Source organism: Somniosus microcephalus, chromosome 24 (genome assembly GCF_052327205.1).
Source record: "Somniosus microcephalus isolate GS21.2 chromosome 24, FLI_Smic_1.0, whole genome shotgun sequence".
In the NCBI taxonomy this organism is placed as follows: domain Eukaryota; kingdom Metazoa; phylum Chordata; class Chondrichthyes; order Squaliformes; family Somniosidae; genus Somniosus; species Somniosus microcephalus.
In genome coordinates, this window is record NC_141010.1 from 48,664,368 (window position 1) to 48,683,146 (window position 18,779).

Here is an 18,779-nt window from a genome sequence, read left to right on the forward strand (position 1 = left end):
TCCCTGCCTCTCCAAGTGGAGACTAATTCTGTCCCTCAGAATTTTTTCCAATAATTTCCCTACCACTGATGTTAGGCTCACTGGCCTGTAATTCCCTGGTTTAACCCTACTACCCTTCTTGAACAATGGTACTACGTTAGCTGTTCTCCAGTGCTCTGGCACCTCCCCTGTGGCCAGAGAGGTTCTGAAAATTTGTGTCAGAGCCCCTGCAATCTCATCCCTTGCTTCACACAGCAGCCTGGGATACATCCCATCAGGGCCTGGGGATTTATCCACTTTTAAGCCTGCTAAAACCGCTAGTGCCTCCTCCCTCTCAATACTAATTTGTTCAAGTATATCACAATCCCCCTGCCTGATTTCTATGCCTACATCACCCTTCTCCATAGTGAACACAGATACAAAATATTCATTTAAAACCTCACCTACATCTTCCGGCTCTACACACAGATTGCCACTTTGGTCCCTAATGGGCCCTACTCTTTCCCTGGTTATCCTCTTGCCCTTAATATATTTATAAAACACCTTGGGATTTTCCTTTATTTTGCCTGCCAGTGTTTTTCATGCCCCCTCTTCGCTCTCCTAATTTCTTTTTTAAGTACCCCCCTGCACTTTCTATACTCCTCTAGGGCTTCCACTGTTTTTAGTCCTTTGTATCTGCCAAAAGCCTCCCTTTTTTTCCTAATCCATTCTTGTATATGGGCTTGTTTGTCCCACTCTTGACCTTTACGGGAACATACTGGCGTTGTACTCTCTCTATTTCCTTTCTGAAAGACTCCCATTGCTCTGATGTGGATTTTCCTACAAGTAGCTGATCCCAGTCCATTTTGGCCAGATCCTGCCTTATCATATTAAAATCGGCCTTCCCCCAATTTACAACCTTTATTTCCGGTCCATCTTTGTCCTTTTTCATGACTACCTTAAATCTCACCAAATTATGGTCACTGTCACCAAAATGCTCTCCTACTGACACATCTACCACTTGCCCAGCTACATTCCCTAGAATTAGGTCCAGTACCATCCCTTCTCTTGTAGGACTTTCTACATGCTGGCTCAAAAAGCTCTCCTGGATGCACTTTAAGAATTCTGCACCCTCTAAGCTTTTCACACTCTGACTATCCCAGTTAATATTGGGGAAGTTGAAATCCCCTACTATTATTACCCTATTATTTCTACACTTCTCTGAGATTTGCCTACATAGCTGTTCCTCTATCTCCCCCTGACTGTTTGGGGGCCTATAGTACACTCCCAGCAAAATGCTTGCCCCCTTTTTGTTTTTAAGTTCGACCCATATGGCCTCATTAGAGGAACCTGCTAAGATATCATCCCTCCTTACAGCAGTAATTGACTCCTTGATTAATATTGCGACACCCCCTCCTCTTTTACACACCCCTCTGTCTCGCCTGAAGATTCTATACCCCGGAATATTGAGCTGCCAGCCCTGCCCCTCCCTCAACCATGTCTCTGTGATAGCAACAATATCATACTCCCATGTGTTCATCAACACCTTCAATTCATCTGCCTTACTCGCAAGACTCCTTGCATTAAAATAAATGCCATCCAGCCTTGCCATACTCCCTTGTGCCATTAGATATTTGCTCTGCCTTCCAGGCTGACTTGTTTTTTCCTCTATATTTGGCTGTGCATCACCCCCTACTATAGCTCCACTCCATATCCCATCCCCCTGCCAAGTTAGTTTAAATCCCCCCAACAGTACTAGCAAACCTCCCCGCAAGTATGTTGGTCCCGTTCCAGTTCAGGTGCAACCTGTCCGACTTGTACAGGTCCCATCTTCCCCAGAAGCAGACCCAGTGATCCAGGAAACTAAAGCCCTCCCTCCTGCACCAACTCTTTAGCCATGCATTCATCTGCTCTATCCTCCTATTCCTATACTCACTAGCACGTGGCACCGGAAGTAATCCAGAGATTACAACCTTTGAGGTCCTGCTTTTTAATCTGCTACCTAGCTCCCTAAATTCTTGTTGCAGGTCCTCATCCCTCTTTCTACCCATGTCGTTGGTACCAATGTGAACCACGACCTCTGACTGTTTGCCCTCCCCCTTCAGAATGCCCTGCAGCCGTTCAGTGGCATCCTTGACCCTGGCACCAGGGAGGCAACATACCATCCTGGAGTCACGTCTGCGGCCACAGAAACATCTATCTGTTCACCTTACGATAGAATCCCCTATCACTATTGCTCTCCCACTCTTTTTCCTCCCCTCCTATGCAGCTGAGCCACTCGTAGTGCCACGGACTTGGCTCTTGCTGCATTCCCCTGTGAAACCATCTCCCCGATCAGTATCCAAAATGGAAAATCTGTTGGAGAGGGAGATGGACCCAGGGGACTCCTGCACTACCTTCCTAGTTCTTTTACTCTGTCTGGCGGTCATCTGTTCCCTTTCTGCCTGTGCACTCTTTACCTGCGGTGTGACCACCTCGTTAAACGTGCTATCCACGAAGATCTCAGCTTCGCGGATGCTCCACAGTGACTCCAGCCACAGCTCCAGCTCCGAAACACGGATTTCGAGTTGCTGCAGCTGGAGACACTTCCTGCACGTGTGTTCACCCTGGACACCTAAAGTGTCCCTGACTTCCCACATAGCACAGGAGGAGCATGCCACGCTGCCGAGCTGCCCTGCCATGACCTACCCTTAATTTACTCCGTTTAAATTAAAGAATATTAAATACACTAGGGACCGTACTTCACTTTAAACACTACTTACTCTAAACTAGAGACCTTACTTTTACTTTAACGACTGGACTGTAGAAATACTCACCAGGTCCTACTTACCAATCAGCTCCTTCCCTGGTTGTGTCGTCACTTTGGCGGTTTCGCAGTTGTTGTTGTTTGACTGCTCCCGCTCTCGGACTCTTTCCTTGGTGTAAAGTAAGAACCAATTCCTACAGGGTGAAAAGTTAGGAAAAACAAAGGCGAAGCAAGGGAGTTCCTCCTTCCACCCCTCACCTGACTCCCCCAACTCGCAGCACTCTGTTTAAACTCTGTTTATGTCTGCACATCCTGGCCCAAGTTCAGATCTCCATTTGTACCATAGAGCCAGAGGTCCCAGAGTAATCCTTGTCACTTTCTCTTAACTCTCTCCAAATCTTTTGAAGGAAGGTTGCTCAGTGTGACACCAAATTGACGATACTAGTGAGGTGCACAGGAATATATAAGCCCATTCCAATGTATTGCCAAACACTGCTCAGAAGCACCCAGTATAGAGTAGCTTCACATTGACTGGACAGCCTCAGTGAATGGTCATCCACCTTTAACTTTGCTCATTGGCATCCCTTCATCAACAGTAACTTGCATTTATATAACACCTCTAACGCAGATAAAAATGGCCCCAGATGCTTCACAGAGACGTAATCAGAAAAAAAATGGATGCCGTGTCAAGAAGGAGATGACCAAAAGCTTGGATTGAAGGAGGAGAGGTGGAAGGATTTAGGGAGGGAATTCCAGGCCTTTTCCGATATAGGGATTCACGTCCACTTTCATGGTTTTAGTTTCATTGTGCATTTCCATACATTTGCCCACACTAAATTCCATCTGCCCTTCCTTAACCCATCCATTTAATTGGCCAAGATTCGTTTGAATGGTACCAATCACTCTTACGCTAGTCACCTGGTGTGTCTGTCTAAATTTTTGCGCTCAAAGCCTCTGGTGTGGGACTTGAAACCCCAACCTTCAGACTCAGAGGCAAGCGTACTACCGACGGAGCCACAGCTACCATTCGGTCCAGTCTTAGAATGTTTTTTCGAGATTGGGATTCAGGCGCATTATTTGGGGCAGAGTAGAGGGAGTTTTAATCAGCAACGAAATACAATTTAGCCCTTTTTATATTTGGCCTGGGAGAGCTCAATATTCACACAGAAACAGAAAAAAAGTCCCCTCCCCAGCATAACAGCCCTCGGCACCGATGCGCACCAGGGATGAGGTACCTCAGTTATGTGGAGAGGCTAGAGAAGCTGTGATTGTTCTCCTTAGAACAGAGAAGGTTAAGCAGAGGTTTAATAGAGATGTTCCAAATTATGAAGGATTTTGATAGAATAGATGGAGAGAAACTGTTTCCACTGGCAGGAGTGTCGGTAATCAGAGGACACAGATAATCGGCAAAAGTACCGGGGGAGATGAAGAGATTGTTTTTTTATGCAGCGAATCATAATGATTTGGAACGCACTGGCTGAAGGGGCGGTGAAAGCAGGTTCAATAGTAACTTTCAAAAGGGAATTGGATAAATATTTAAAAAGGAAATGTTTGCAGGGCTATGGGGAAAGAGCGGGGTGAGTGGGACTAAATGGATTGCTCTTTCAGAGAGCCGGCACAGGCACGACGGGCCAAGTGTCCTCCTTCTGTGCTCTATGATTCTAAGTGTAAATCGTGATCCAAGACCACTGTTTATTGAGATTTTTGTGATTTGTTTTTTAAAGAATTGATAGTTCATGTATACCCATGTTTGGATTTAAAAATGCGCTCAAGCTGACAGAAGAAGTGAGCCGGTTTAATGAGGAAGTGACCAAACAGGGCTACTCACGAAACCGCGATACGCCAGAAGGTGGGATGGATGCCATATTGCAGGTCTCAGTGTGCAAGGTGAGTGGAGCAAGATCTTCCCCACCCGTGTGGCAGGGCTGCCATTGGACTGGGTTGTGGGAGGGAAACGCCTGCACCTCAGCGCAGTTCCATTCCTTGTTCTTCCACCACCCCGGCTTTCACCGCCCCTCTCCCGATGCTGCTGCTACCGTCATGGCCAGGCCTACACCGCCGTCACCCAACTCGCACACTTGGCTGTGCAGGGGAATCCCACACTCCTCTGAGCAGGGGACTCGCACACTCGGCTCGGCAGGGGGATCGCACACTCGGCTGGGCACGGGAATCGCACACTCCTCTGGGCACGGGAATCGCACACTCCTCTGGGCAGGGGAATCGCACACTCCTCTGGGCAGGGGAATCGCACACTCGGCTGGGCAGGGGAATCGCACACTCGGCTGGGCAGGGGGATCGCACACTCGGCTGGGCAGGGGGATCGCACACTCGGCTGGGCAGGGGGATCGCACACTCGGCTGGGCAGGGGGATCGCACACTCGGCTGGGCAAGGGGATCGCACACTCGGCTCGGCAGGGGGATCGCACACTCGGCTGGGCACGGGAATCGCACACTCCTCTGGGCATGGGAATCGCACACTCCTCTGGGCAGGGGAATCGCACACTCCTCTGGGCAGGGGAATCGCACACTCGGCTGGGCAGGGGAATCGCACACTCGGCTGGGCAGGGGGATCGCACACTCGGCTGGGCAGGGGGATCGCACACTCGGCTGGGCAGGGGGATCGCACACTCGGCTGGGCAGGGGGATCGCACACTCCGCTGGGCAGGGCAATCGCACACTCCGCTGGGCAGGGCAATCGCACACTCCTCTGGGCAGGGGAATCGCACACTCCTCTGGGCAGGGGAATCGCACACTCCTCTGGGCAGGGGAATCCCACACTCCTCTGGGCAGGGGAATCGCACACTCCTCTGGGCAGGGGAATCGCACACTCCTCTGGGCAGGGGAATCGCACACTCCTCTGGGCAGGGGAATCGCACACTCGGCTGGGCAGGGGAATCGCACACTCCTCTGGGCAGGGGAATCCCACACTCCTCTGGGCAGGGGAATCGCACACTCCTCTGGGCAGGGGAATCGCACACTCCTCTGGGCAGGGGAATCGCACACTCCTCTGGGCAGGGGAATCGCACACTCCTCTGGGCAGGGGAATCGCACACTCGGCTGGGCAGGGGAATCGCACACTCCTCTGGGCAGGGGAATCCCACACTTGGCTGGGCAGGGGAATCGCACACTCCTCTGGGCAGGTTAATCCCACACTTGGCTGGGCAGGGGAATCGCACACTCGGCTGGGCAGGGGAATCGCACACTCGGCTGGGCAGGGGAATCACACACTCCTCTGGGCAGGGGAATCCCACACTCGGCTGGGCAGGGGAATCGCACACTCCTCTGGGCAGGGGAATCCCACACTCGGCTGGGCAGGGGAATCCCACACTCCTCTGGACAGACCAGTAACAGAGACCACCTACCTGTAGAATTATAAAGAAATTGCAACACGGAAACTGGCCATTCAGCCCAACCAGTCTGTGTTGCCATTTATCCTCCATGTGTGCTCTAGTTCAAATCCCATGTTCCCCACCTACTTGAATGTTGGCACGCCTGAATATTGGCAACATCAGTGTTGGTACCCTGAGTGTTGGCATGTTATTTGATCACAGGGAGTATCACAGTCACCCAGATTCCATTTCCACATTAAACAGGATGGGTCACTGAAATGCAATCAGGAATGTGGACCCGAGCTGATTGCTTTCCCCTTCGCTATCCCGAGGCACTGAGTTCAATAGTAGAAGCCCAATGTCCCTCCCGATGGAGGTGAGCTCACTCTACACAGAGCAGGAATTGAACCTGGGACCACCTCAGTCTGTGTGGGGTTGCCTTTGACTATGAGACCATCAAGGAGACCAAGGGGACTAAATTCGGTTGATTTGCACCTCTCATTAGTGCCCTAAGATGGCGCTAACTGGGCGCAAATTAACTACCGCCTGGGCGCGGCGCCGCTAACGCCTCCCGCGAAATTCAGTGGGAGGTTAGCGGCGGCACTAACCGTTAGCGCCGCGTGGTGCTGCACTGCCGGCGATGATGTCATCGCCGTGCACAGCGCGCCACTCGCGCCCTGGCTGTAATATTGGGTGGTGCCCCCCGACTTGCCACCGGACGCTCTGTCCACCGGGGTCAGGGGGCTCTACCTGCGGCCGGGACGGCGCTAGTTAAAGGGGAGGTGGCGGGCGACCATTTTTGTTGCTGGCCGCCTGCCAGCACCTGCCCCCGTTGCTGTCCCGGCCCCCATGAAGCTCCCCCTGCGGGGTGCCTGCTGCTCTCCGTGAGCCCGGCACTGCGCCTGAGTGCCGGGCTCGTTTGCCGGCACACCCGATCCCTGGTGGCCCAGCTGGGCGCCGGGACGCTCTGCGCCAGGCCCCTCCCCTTTAATAAGGGGAGGAAGGCCTGCAGTACCGGTGCGCGGTGTGGTGCTGCGGCATGTTGCACCGCGATATTGACTCGTAGCGCCCCAAGAGGGACGCAGGGTGCTTCCAGTAGCGCCCCTCCTCGCTCTCGGGGCGCTACCTAGGAAAATCGGCCGCGGGGGTGCTAACTTTTTCGGGGCACTAGCTCCCCAATTTTTACCCCCAAGATTCGTAGGGTGAAATCTTTCATATTTCATTCATAGGGAAACTGTTTCAATTTGTTTCTTTATCAAGTCTTCATGAACATGAAAGTTACTGGGAGTTAAGTTGCACCAAGAGGCAAAATTGGCAGCAAAATTAGATGAAAGTAGTTCCGAGGTGTGAACCACTGCTGGGAAACAATGTCTGTGACTGGTTATGGATTTTTAAATTTCTGACTAAAGAAATTGTTAGGAAATAAATATTAAGAAATTGTATTGACATAGTGGGCAGGATATTCCGTGGCAGTGCTCCTGGCCTATGCTGGGAACGTATATCAGGAAAGTCCCTATCCGCAGCCCCTGATTTACAGCCACGAAAACTAAAGAAAGAAAGATTGACTTGCATTCCTATAGCGCCTTTCATGACCTCGGGACATCCCACAGCTCTTTACAGTCAGTGAAGAGCTTCTGAGGTGCAGTCACTGTTGCAATGTAGGAAACATTAATGGATGGAAAATCACAGGCAGGGGTTGCAGGATTCCCCAATAAATCCACCAGGAGGACTGGTGGAAACTCCCGGACAAATTTTACTCTGCTTGTAAATGACTTTATTTATTAGTTACAATAGTGCAGCAACATGGAGCTCAGTGAAAGCTGCCTCGGCGACTGTCCCACTGCGTCCTTCATATATTCAATGTGCTTGCAATTTAGAATCTTCTAATTAGGGACATTCTTAGATTATACACAGCGAGTAAATGCCCAGCGAGTAAATACCCAGCGAGTAAATACCAGCGAGTAAATAACCAGCCGAGGGTCTGCCCAGTGAAGAGGGCACTGTCCTTTCAGCCCCAGACCTTGGGTTTGAATCTAACCTAAACTGATGGCGGGGGAGGTGCGATACCAGCAGTAGATGCCGGAGATTGCGTCTGTTGTCAGTGGGGCCAATGGGGGGGGGGAGGTGGGATCTGTACGTTGGCAATGTCAGGAGCGACAGGATAAACTGACAACGCCTGGCCCCCTCCCACTATGTCACTGTCGTTGTACAGCTGATCGCAGTTGATGATGGGGACTCTGTGAGTCAGATTACCTCACACTTCTGGTTCAAGAAAGACCTGTGGTGATGAAGGAACCGTGAGGAGAGAAAAAAAAAATCAAAGGAATAGGAACATCGGAGCAGGAGTAGACCATTCAGCTTCTCGAGCCTGCTCTGCCATTCACTGAGATCATGGTTGATCAGTATCTTAACTCCATTTACCTGCCTTTGCTCTTTATTCCTCGATACTCTTACCCAACAACAATCTATCGATCTCTTTTAATTATTTTAAATGGAACAGATTGGACCTGCATCCATTTTGTGATTACCGTGTCCATTTTGTGAGCGTCAATTTCACAAGTGTGAGACATCCATAATCCACAAGGTCTTAAATGAACAAAGTAATATAGAGCTCTTCTATTTACTATATTTTTCAGAATGTTTGCGACGTTTCACTGTGTGTGAGGAGCATTCCTTTAAATGGCTCTAATGAATCTCTTGTTTGCTTCAGGAGAAGATTGGTTGGCGTCAAGAGGCCACACACATGCTGGTCTTCGTCACTGATGCCACCTCGCACTTCGCACTGGACGGGAGGCTGGCTGGCATCACTCGCCCCAACGACGGGCAGTGCCACATGGATCTGTACAACCATTACAATGCCTCAGCTTTCCTGGTACGTTCATAAAGGAACATAGTTCTAGCGACACGAGAGCACGGAACAAGAAAAGGCCATTGGTCCCCTCAAGTCCATCCTTCCACAGACAGTCCATAATCTTCCCAACTACATACTCAGCCTCACCCATTTAATCGCTTGGGTGAAAATCCTGCATAAATACACCCTGATTCCCAAAGAATATTTATCCAGTCTGACATCTCCTAGTCTGCTGCCCCCAGCCCCCTCCCACAAAATTCCCTTCCCCCCAACCACCGCTCCTGCCCCCCAAACTCCCAACAGCACAAAATCGCACCCCATCAAGTATTTGACCTTCTGTCTATACCTACTCCTGGAACCCTCACAACCCCATTCCCTACCCGATCTGTATCTGGCTCCTTTTTGAGGGAGTTAACTGTGCGTTCCACAGTATCCGATATGTCAGTGTTCTGTGGGTGACATGACCCTAAATCAAGATCCACAAACTACCCTTGGCTCAGTGGTAGCACTCTCGCCTCTGAGTCGGTCATGGGTTCAAGTCTTACTCCACACAATTCAGGTCGACACTCCTGCTGCACTTTCGGAGGTGCCGTCCTTCGGATGAAATGTGCTAAACCGAGGCCCCGTCTGCCCTCTCAGGTGGACATGGCACTATTTCGAAGAAGAGCACGGGAGTTCACCGGGAGCCCTGGCCGACATTTATCCCTCAACCAACACCTAAAAAACAGATGCTCTGGTCATTTAGTTCACTGCTGTTTGCTGTTGGAGTGACAGTCACGAATCATCCAGTCAGATAACAAAGAGGCTGTTGGCTTTCCAATTGGTGTGGGAAAGCGGTGTACTGTGAGGATTGACTTGTTGGGCAACCAAAGGCGGGGGTGGGTGGTTGGAGGGAGAAAGTCATGTGATCAAACCTCCTGGATTATGTCTAACCAGACTTGGCAAACAAAGTCGATCAGCCTTTCAATTTCTCGAGGTCCAATAATGAGATTAAAATTAAACCAGGATTAAACAGACAGGCTTTTTAAGTGTCTAAAAAAATACTCTCATCTCCACATGTTTTATTTTTCAGGATTACCCATCCCTTGCCCTGCTGACTGAAAAACTCTCGGAGAATAACATCTACCTGATCTTTGCAGTAACCGAGCCTGTCACTGAGATCTACAAGGTAGGCTGCCGAGAAGTGAAAGAGCCTCACGCAAGCAAGAACCGACATGCCTCGAGGTCTATGTAGCTACCGCTGTTCCTGTTAAAGGGTTCAGAAAATTATTTTCTGTCACAAAAAGTAAGGCTGGCAGATTAGAACAGGAGATGGGCGCAGAGGTGAATTCCAAATCTCAAGTCTGACCCAGTTCAGGTCTATTTACACACACCCCCAGTTCAGGCTCGTTACATTGGTTTATCTTGGTTTATTTATTTCTCTCAGGTCTTTTTATTTTTCTCTCCTTTCCCCTTCATTCATTTCCCTTCACAATCAACCATCCTCAGCCAAAAAGTACCAGCCCACTCTCAGGCCTCTCCCGTGTTTTTTTTATTCATTCTTGCGATCCGGGCGTCGCTGGCAAAGCCAGCATTTATTGCCCATCCCTAATTGCCCTTGAGAAGGTGGTGGTGAGCCGCCTTCTTGAACCGCTGCAGTCCGTGAGGTGAAGGTGCTCCCACAGTGCTGTTAGGGAGGGAGTTCCAGGATTTTGACCCAGCAATGATGAAGGATCGGCGATATATTTCCAAGTCAGAATGGTGTGTGACTTGGAGGAGAACTTGGAGGTGGTAGTGTTCCCATGCGTCTGCTGCCCTTGTCCTTCTAGGTGGAAGTGGCCGTGGGTTTGGGAGGTGCTGCCGAAGAAGCCTTGGCGAGTTGCTGCAGTGCACCTTGTAGATGGTACACACTGCAGCCACAGTATGCCGGTGGTGGAGGGAGTGAATGTTTAAAGTGGTGGATGGGGTGTCAATCAAGCGGGCTGTTTTGTCCTGGATGGTGTTGAGCTTCTTCAGTGTTGTTGGAGCTGCACTCATCCAGGCACATGGAGAGTATTCGATCTAAGGATAGCCTCTGTTGCCAGGTAGGGTGAGAACTACTAAAACTGTGATTGGGCCTTTAAACAGATGAGTAACACTGCAGTGGATTTTCATTCAAAAACAAAAGGAAAAGAAAACCGCCCTACAAATATCAGCCCTGGGGCTGATAGAACCTTCACTGAAGTGTGTGGTTGCCATGACATCCAGGATAGCGGAGATCGAGTGGAGATTTTACTATGTGGTAAATAGTGAGCACGATAGTAGCAGACTCAGGAGGACAGACAGACTGGTGAAATGGGCAGACACATGGCAAATGCAATTTAATGCAGATGAATGTGAAGTGATGCACTTTGGGAGTAACACCATGGAGAGGCAGTATAATCTAAATGGTACTATTTTGAGGGGGGTGCAAGAGCAGAGGGACCTGGGGGTGCACACTCACTAATCCTGAAGGTGGCGGGGCAAGTTGATAAGGCAGTTAAGAAAGCGTATGGGATACTTGACTTCGTAAATAGGGGCATTGACACCATTACAAATCACAGGTTAGGCTTCAGCTGGAGTATTGTGTACAATTCTGAGCACCACACTTTGGGAAGGATGTCAAGGCCTTGGAGAGGGTACAGGGAGGTTTATCAGGATGATACCAGGGATGAGGGACTTCAGTTATGTGGAGAGACTGGAGAAGTTGGGATTGTTCCCCTTAAAGCAGAGAAGGTTAAGGGAAGACTCAATAGAGATGATCAAAATTATGAGGGGTTGTGATAGAGCAAGTCGGGAGAATGGCCTCCTTCTGTGCTGTAAGATTCTATGATTCTATTTTTATAAAGGAATACAAAGATGTGCTAAGAGGGTTAGATGAATTTGGGTGGGAGGAGGCTCATGTGGAGCATAAACACCGGCATGGACCAGTTGGGCCGAATAGCCTGAGTGTGTGCTTTAAATTCTATGTACCGGGGGATGGGGGATTGGGTGGCTACCCATAGAAATATGACAACCTGGGGCACAACTGACAAAGCCCATCCAGGTGAGCCGATTGAGTGAGAGGCAGCCCGGAGCCTTGAACTCAAAACTTTCTGTCTAAAGAGTGAATGACATCACACCAGGAGATATCAGGCTGGGGTTTTTGTTGCTGTAATTAAACGCTTCATCCAGTCAGCCATGTTGGGCTAATGCTCGTGAACTCTGATTACCAGCAGCTCCGCAGAACCCCAAGCTCCCCGGGCTGACTGTAGGGTCGCCAACCCTGGTTGGATGTATTCCTAGAGGTTTTGTCACATGACTTGCTACCTCCAACTGCCGCGCTCCTGCCATTGGTTGCCCAACAGGTCCATCATCGTGATGCCCCACCTTCCTAAGCCAATCGGAAAGCAAGACGACTCGTTATCACCCAATTGGATGATTCTTCACCCTCATTCAAAACAGCCTTTTTCCCATCATCAATATTTGTATAACTTATAAACAGAAGTGTTCAAAGGAAATGTTAAAAATTCCCCATTTTTTTTCATGCCCACACGGTGTTTCTCCCGGGTTGCTTGCAGCAGTGTCCGGGAGATTCATCTTCCTGGAGATTGAAGGACAATCCTGGAGTGTTGGAATCCCGAGCTGACTCGGATTTTCAGAGACACAGGCCGGAATTTTCTGGGGTCTGTGTGGGCGCAATCGGAGGCGGGTCAGTTGGGAAACTTGAAAAATCTTGCAGCGGGTCGGGAACCCGCCGTCATCCCGCCCCCCCCCCCCACTCCACGCGCCTTTCCCTCGGGCATGTTTGCCGGCGCGGCAGCGACCCGAATAGCAGAGGCGGGCGAGCTAATTTAAATCATTATCCGGTACTTGTCAGACTCTTTTTAACTTTTTAACCCTACCTTTCAAATTTCCCTGGATGACCACGGGAATCACGCAGCTCGGGAACCATGTCTGCCAACCTGAGGCAGGAGTTGAGTGGCCATTGATCCAGCTGATAAGTGCACAGCATGAAAAGTACAATAAATACTCCCACCTCACAGCTGATCACTTTCCTCAGGCAGAAACTGTTGCTGACTGCATTCCCAGCACAGATTGAGCTTTCTACAGACTGCAAGTGTTTCCAGCGAAGTCACCATCCAGTCTCACCTCATTGTTAGAACCTATCACCTCATTGACAGATTACTTCTCTCATCTCTACTTGACCTGCCATCTATTCCATCAGCATGGGTGCCATTTATACGGTCTCACCTTGGTCCTTAGTATGGGACCACGAGGAGCTCCAACACCAGCAGCACCAGGCACACCAGCAGCACCAACAACACCACCATCAACCTTCTCCTCAACCATCTGATGCTGCACAGGAGAGAGGGCAACAGCGCAGGGCTGCACTGCGCCGGAGACGATACCCCCAACACAGGGTATACAGGCAGAGGATGAGCTTCCTCAACATGTCGGAGCAGCAGTGCCAAAGGAGGCTCAGGCTATCACGCCAGGTCATCGCAGACATTTGCAGATTGCTGGAGCAAGACCTGCAGCCCAGAGGACCTGGTGGACACTCCTTACCAGTGGCTGTCAAAGTCACCAGCGCCCTCAACTTCTTCACCTCAGGCTCCTTCCAGGGATCTGCAGCAGACATTTGCAGCATCTCACAGTCGGCCACCCACAGATGCATCACACAGGTAATTGATGCCCTCTTTGACAAGTCAGCCAATTACATCAACTTTGCCATTGATGAAGCCAGTGTTACTGAGCAGGCGCTGGTGACGGGTGCAGGGCGTCATCGACTGCAGACATGTAGCCATCAGGGCGCCCCATCATCATCCAGGAGTCTTTGTGAACCGCAAGGGCTTCCACTCCCTCAATGTGCATCTCGTCTGCAACCATAGGAAGATCATCATACATGTGTGCACCAAATTCCCTGGCAGCTGCCATGACTCTTTAGTGCTGTGTCAGTCCACCCTCCCTCAGCTCTTCCAAACAGATGTTCCGGCTGGCTGCTTGGAGACAAGGGCTATCCACTGAAGACGTGGCCCTTGAGGAGGCCAAGTACTGAGGCCCAGGAGAGATACAATGAAAGCCACATTTCCGCCAGATGTGTCAGAGAGCAGACAATAGGTATGCTGATAATGCGCTTCAGATGCCTTGACAGATCTGGAGGAGCCCTTCAGTCACACCAGCCAGGGTCTTCAGAATCATCGTGGTCTGCTGCACCCTGCACAACATAGCGCAGCAGAGAGGATTAGCGCTGGATATTGAGCAAGGCACTGAGCGCACAGCCTCTTCAGAGGAGAGGGAGCAGGAGGAACCTGCGGTCCAGGTCCCACCAGCACCCGAGCACATTGCTGCCCGGGAGGCCAGGGGTGGCCTCATCATGACCAGATTTACTTAACTTCAGGCATTTCACCCGTATGGCTACCACATGCTGCGCCAGGCTCCCAACACCCACAGCAACACCATAGAGCATCCCTACAATGACCAGGCCATTCCTTTCACACTGACCACCATTGCTGGAGGTAACGTTATGCCTCACCATTCACTCCAACTCACTAAGCCACTTCCAAAGCTGCACACAAATTGGTGAAAATAAAGATTTTTATATGTGGTATTACAGTAACGGAAACTTTACCGAATCATTTAACAAAACACCCAAGTGGCTACCCTTGTGCATCTACTTGTGTTTCACCTTTCTCTTGCATGTGCTTCTACAAGATGCTGCCCTTGTAGCATCAGCAGAGGTAGAGGCAGCCTGCTCACTTCCTTGCTGCGACTGCTTAGACACTTTTGGCGGATGTCCTCTGGGTTTTGGAGCCTGTGAGGGCCCCGCCAACGTCTGCTCCTCCTGCGACTGTGCAGGGGAAGACTCGGCCATCATGATCCGAGGAGGCATCTGGGGCTCTGACTGAGGGGGAGGTAATGGGGGAGAAGTGTGAGCATGTTGAGAGGAGCTCCCACTTCCATGTCCCCTCTCACCATCATCCCTCTCATGGACCACCCGCACTTCCCTGGAGAGCACCTTGCTACACAGCAGTGGGGCCATGAGGACCCATGTCTATGTAGACATCCCTCCTAGACAGGAGGTCTTATGAGCGTCTGTCATCTGTTCTCCATAGATAGCCATCTGTTCTCCATAGATAGCCATCTGTTCTCCATGCTCCTGTAAGTGGTGTATTAGCTGTTCCATGCAGGTGGCCATCCTAGCCATGGAAGAGCCTACAGTCACCTTCGCCTGCGACAAGGTGGTGCTCATGTTGGAGATGGACTCCTCCATTCTCTGGACATTTGCAGTCATCGCGCTTGCAAAACTTGTCAGAGCCTCCTGCACTTGTTTCTGCAGCTCCAGGATCGCCCTCTTTCTTGCTGGCCCCCGAGGCTCAGCTTCTGCATGCAGCTGAGCAAAGCCGGGAGAGTCCTGTGCCCTCCGGCGAGGAGTCGCCACTGCTGTCCCTGTCTTCACCATCAGCACTTGCTCACTTGTGAGTTGTGAGACACCAGGTGACAACACTACTCTATCTCGCGCGGGACCCATCGAGGTGTGTGTATCTGCGCTGGTGCTGGGTGCACTTATGTCTGGTGACGGTGCACCCTCAGAGGCTGGAGGCTCCTCTGAGGAGTCGTCTTCCTCTTGCTCCTGGACAGTGGCGGGGGGGGGAGACTCGTGATGGACCTTTGGGAGAGTAAAGAGATGAGTTAGATCTGCCATATGAAGAATGGCTACAGATACCATTATGCACATGATGAACATTCAGTGGCTGCTGACATCAGTCCCCGTATGAGTGACTGCTGTATGCCATGTGGCTGTACGAGATGTCATTCTCTCACCAGGTTGCTGAGGTGCCCCCTCTCTCCGTCTCCCACCTCCAACTGCTCTCCGATTCCAAGGCAGCCTCCTCTGCTGCTGTTAAGGTGGCCAATGATGGCGTTTCACCTCTGGTTTTCTCCCTCTTATTGTGGGCTCTCTTTTCCTGCAAGGAGTGAAAGAAGAGAAGGTTGACTGAGGGTGATGTAATGAGTGTAAGGAATGGGTGGGTTACATCTTTAGAGGGAGACTATGATGGAGTAGGGTGCCAAACCCAAGTGGCCTCCTTGTGTTTTATTAGTTGGTATGATTGCATTAGGATGAGGATTGCATTAGGATGAGGGTGAGTGTGAGGGGTGGTTAGTCAGATGGGGATGTGATAAAGAAGATAGAGAGAGAGGGATGGGTGGATGTGCAAGATATGTTGGTGTGAGTAAGGATGGGCAGGAGTAGGGTTGGGAAGGCAGAGTGATGGGGATGTGATGAGAGGCACAGCAGGGTGAAGTTGAGTGTGGCTTTGCACTCACCTTTCTTGATCTAATGAGATCATTGAAACGATTCCTGCACTGCACCCAGGTCCTCCGTACCACGTCCCCGCTGTTGGCCATCTCTGCTATTTGGGGCCAGGCTCCTTTGGTCTCCTGGGGAGGTCTCGTCCGCCCATTGGAAGGGAGGAGGACCTCCCTGTGTGCCCTGACTCCCTCCACAAGCATATGGAGGGAGTCATCGGAGAACCTAGATGCAGCCCTCCGTCTCCGTGCAGTCATTTACAAAGTGTTTGCAGCACTCCAATGCTGTAGTGCACTGGACTGCACTAGCCTGGATGAACCTTCAAATGCAATGTGGCCATGGCTGCTTTAAATATCCCGGCTAAAAACGTGTCATCGTTGACGTTCTCAGACCCGCACCATTTAATTGGGCCGGGTAACGCGCAGGGCGGCCTCGATAGGCCTCATTAATGCAAAGTCGCTCTGAGGAGTGGGATGGAATCTGAAACGGGGTCGCGACCCGCCACGGTGACTGCCCGCACCTGACCCGACCTGCCCAGGTACGGAAAATTCTGGCCACGGAAGCAAACACTAATTTTAGGGATAAAACTCACCCAATCCCAGCTGTAGCTCTCTCGTTATATTACGACCCTTACTCTACCACAATAAAGTTTCAACATTAACGTAACCTATTCTTTTGTGTTTAAAGTTTTATTTCAAGAAATTCAACACTGCAAAATTGGGGGCGATTTTAACCCTACTCGCTCAGTAGAAGCCTGGCGGGTGGGTGGGCGGTTAAAATCGCCCGGGCGGTTAAAATCGCCCGGGCTCTTACCGGTCTGAAAGCCGCCACGATCTCAACATCTGCAGTTTTAACCTGCTTTCCTGAGCAGGCAGCAAGGACAGACGCCCGGAGCCAACAGGGTCCTTCTTTACACAGGCATGGTGCGGCCCGATGACATCATTGAGACCCGACTGTAATTTTAACTCAGGCCTGAGCGGGGAATCTACCTGGAGTTAGTGCATTAACCTTCTTATTTTGAGCTTGTTTGAGCATTCTCCGTAGTTCAAGATTGATTAAAAGGGATTCATTTCATTAAGCCTTAAAGCAACATTATTTACAGCAGCATTCAGAAGTTCAGCCTCTTGTACCAAACTCCATCTTCAGGCTTCTGCCGGCTAGTTTCCATCAAACCAGTTGCCTAATTGACACATTGCTGGATACAGATTGTTAAATGAATGTGTCTAAATTACACACCCAAACTTCTGGGAAACAGGAACGCTTACTGAAGTAAGGAAACGTCTATAAATGCTCACATTATTACCATTGCAGGTCACTAACAACAACCTCGAATCAGAGAATGTATCAACATAAAGGGTTAACTTGGAGATTGGTGAACAAATAGCCAAATGATTAAAGCTAGTCGACAGTAAAATCAGTGTCGAAGGCGTGATGTGAACGGCTGGGTTGATTGTCAATGGGGGAGGGGGGGTATTTTCAAGGTTTCAGATTAATGTTGTGTAATCTTGCTGTCTCCACAGAAGTACAGCAGCATGATCCGTGGTACTACAGTCGGGACTATTTCCAAGGACTCCAGCAATGTCCTGGGGCTCATCGTGGATGCTTATCAGGTAAGTGTGAACAAAGCTCGGTGAGCAACTCGGGCATTTGTTCGAATCGGCGGTATCATTAACTTGAGGAGGAAGTATGATTCTGGCTCCAATATCTGCTCCTGCACCAGTTCCGATCTCTGCACCAGTTCCAGACCTGGCTGCAGCTCCAACTCCTACTCCTGACCCACCTCTATCCCGAATGGCACGCATCCTGGGTTACTGAAGGAGGCTAGGAAGGAGGCGCCAACCAGAATTTTCCAAAAATGTTTGGAATTGGGCAAAGTGCCACCAAGGACTGGAGGGTGGGAAGTGTTACACCCTGTTCAGGAAAAGGGAAAGAGATAAGTCAGGGGAAGCTAGGGAAAGGGAATATGGGCCAGGAATCTATAAATCAGGAAACTATAAACCAGGGAACGACATGCCAGGGAACCACGGGCCAGGGACCTTTGGGCCAGGGAACTTCGGGCCAGGGAACCATAGATCAGGCAATGAAAAACCAGGGACAACAACTGACATGCAGTTAAGAACAGAACTGGTTTTTGCATGTTCTTTTTTCCTTATCTTCAGCAAATCCGCTCCCAGGTGGAATTGGAGGTTTTGGATCTGCCGAAGGAACTGTCATTGTCCTTCGATGCTGTCTGTGGGAATAACGAATTTGTACCAGGACAGAAATTCTGCACGGGACTGAAGATTGGAGACACAGTAAGTACCGTAAAAGCATCTCGGGGTGCTGAGCTGGGCACGGGCTTGCTTGCAAGGAAACCCGTCCACAGTTAGTCGCTCATTCAACGTCCACGAGGCCATAGGACAGCTGGTTTTACATCAGAAATATCACATTGCTGCAATAAGGCGCAACGCACCCAGTGTCCTAAACCACATTCTGGGGTTTGTTCTGTGAGGTTCTAGCCCTTATGCAGTCAATCCGTACCTTTGTGTCCTTGCTTTATAAACTGAATCTTATGTGCTATGTGTCATTATTACAGAATGAAAATATCCATAGAATGGGCCAATGTTA

General features: G+C 50.3%; 1 protein-coding gene across 1 annotated transcript in view; it reads left to right on the top strand.

Annotated features, from left to right (window-relative positions):
* Nucleotides 1–18,779, top strand: part of LOC147101474 (integrin beta-3-like) — a 120,655-nt gene that overhangs the window by 64,372 nt on the left and 37,504 nt on the right. Inside the window, exons 5-9 of the mRNA XM_085966612.1 lie at nucleotides 4,429–4,591; nucleotides 8,744–8,905; nucleotides 9,957–10,052; nucleotides 17,693–17,782; nucleotides 18,332–18,466. Of these exons, the coding sequence (XP_085822738.1) occupies nucleotides 4,429–4,591; nucleotides 8,744–8,905; nucleotides 9,957–10,052; nucleotides 17,693–17,782; nucleotides 18,332–18,466 (646 nt within the window). The remainder of the gene's footprint in view (nucleotides 1–4,428; nucleotides 4,592–8,743; nucleotides 8,906–9,956; nucleotides 10,053–17,692; nucleotides 17,783–18,331; nucleotides 18,467–18,779) is intronic.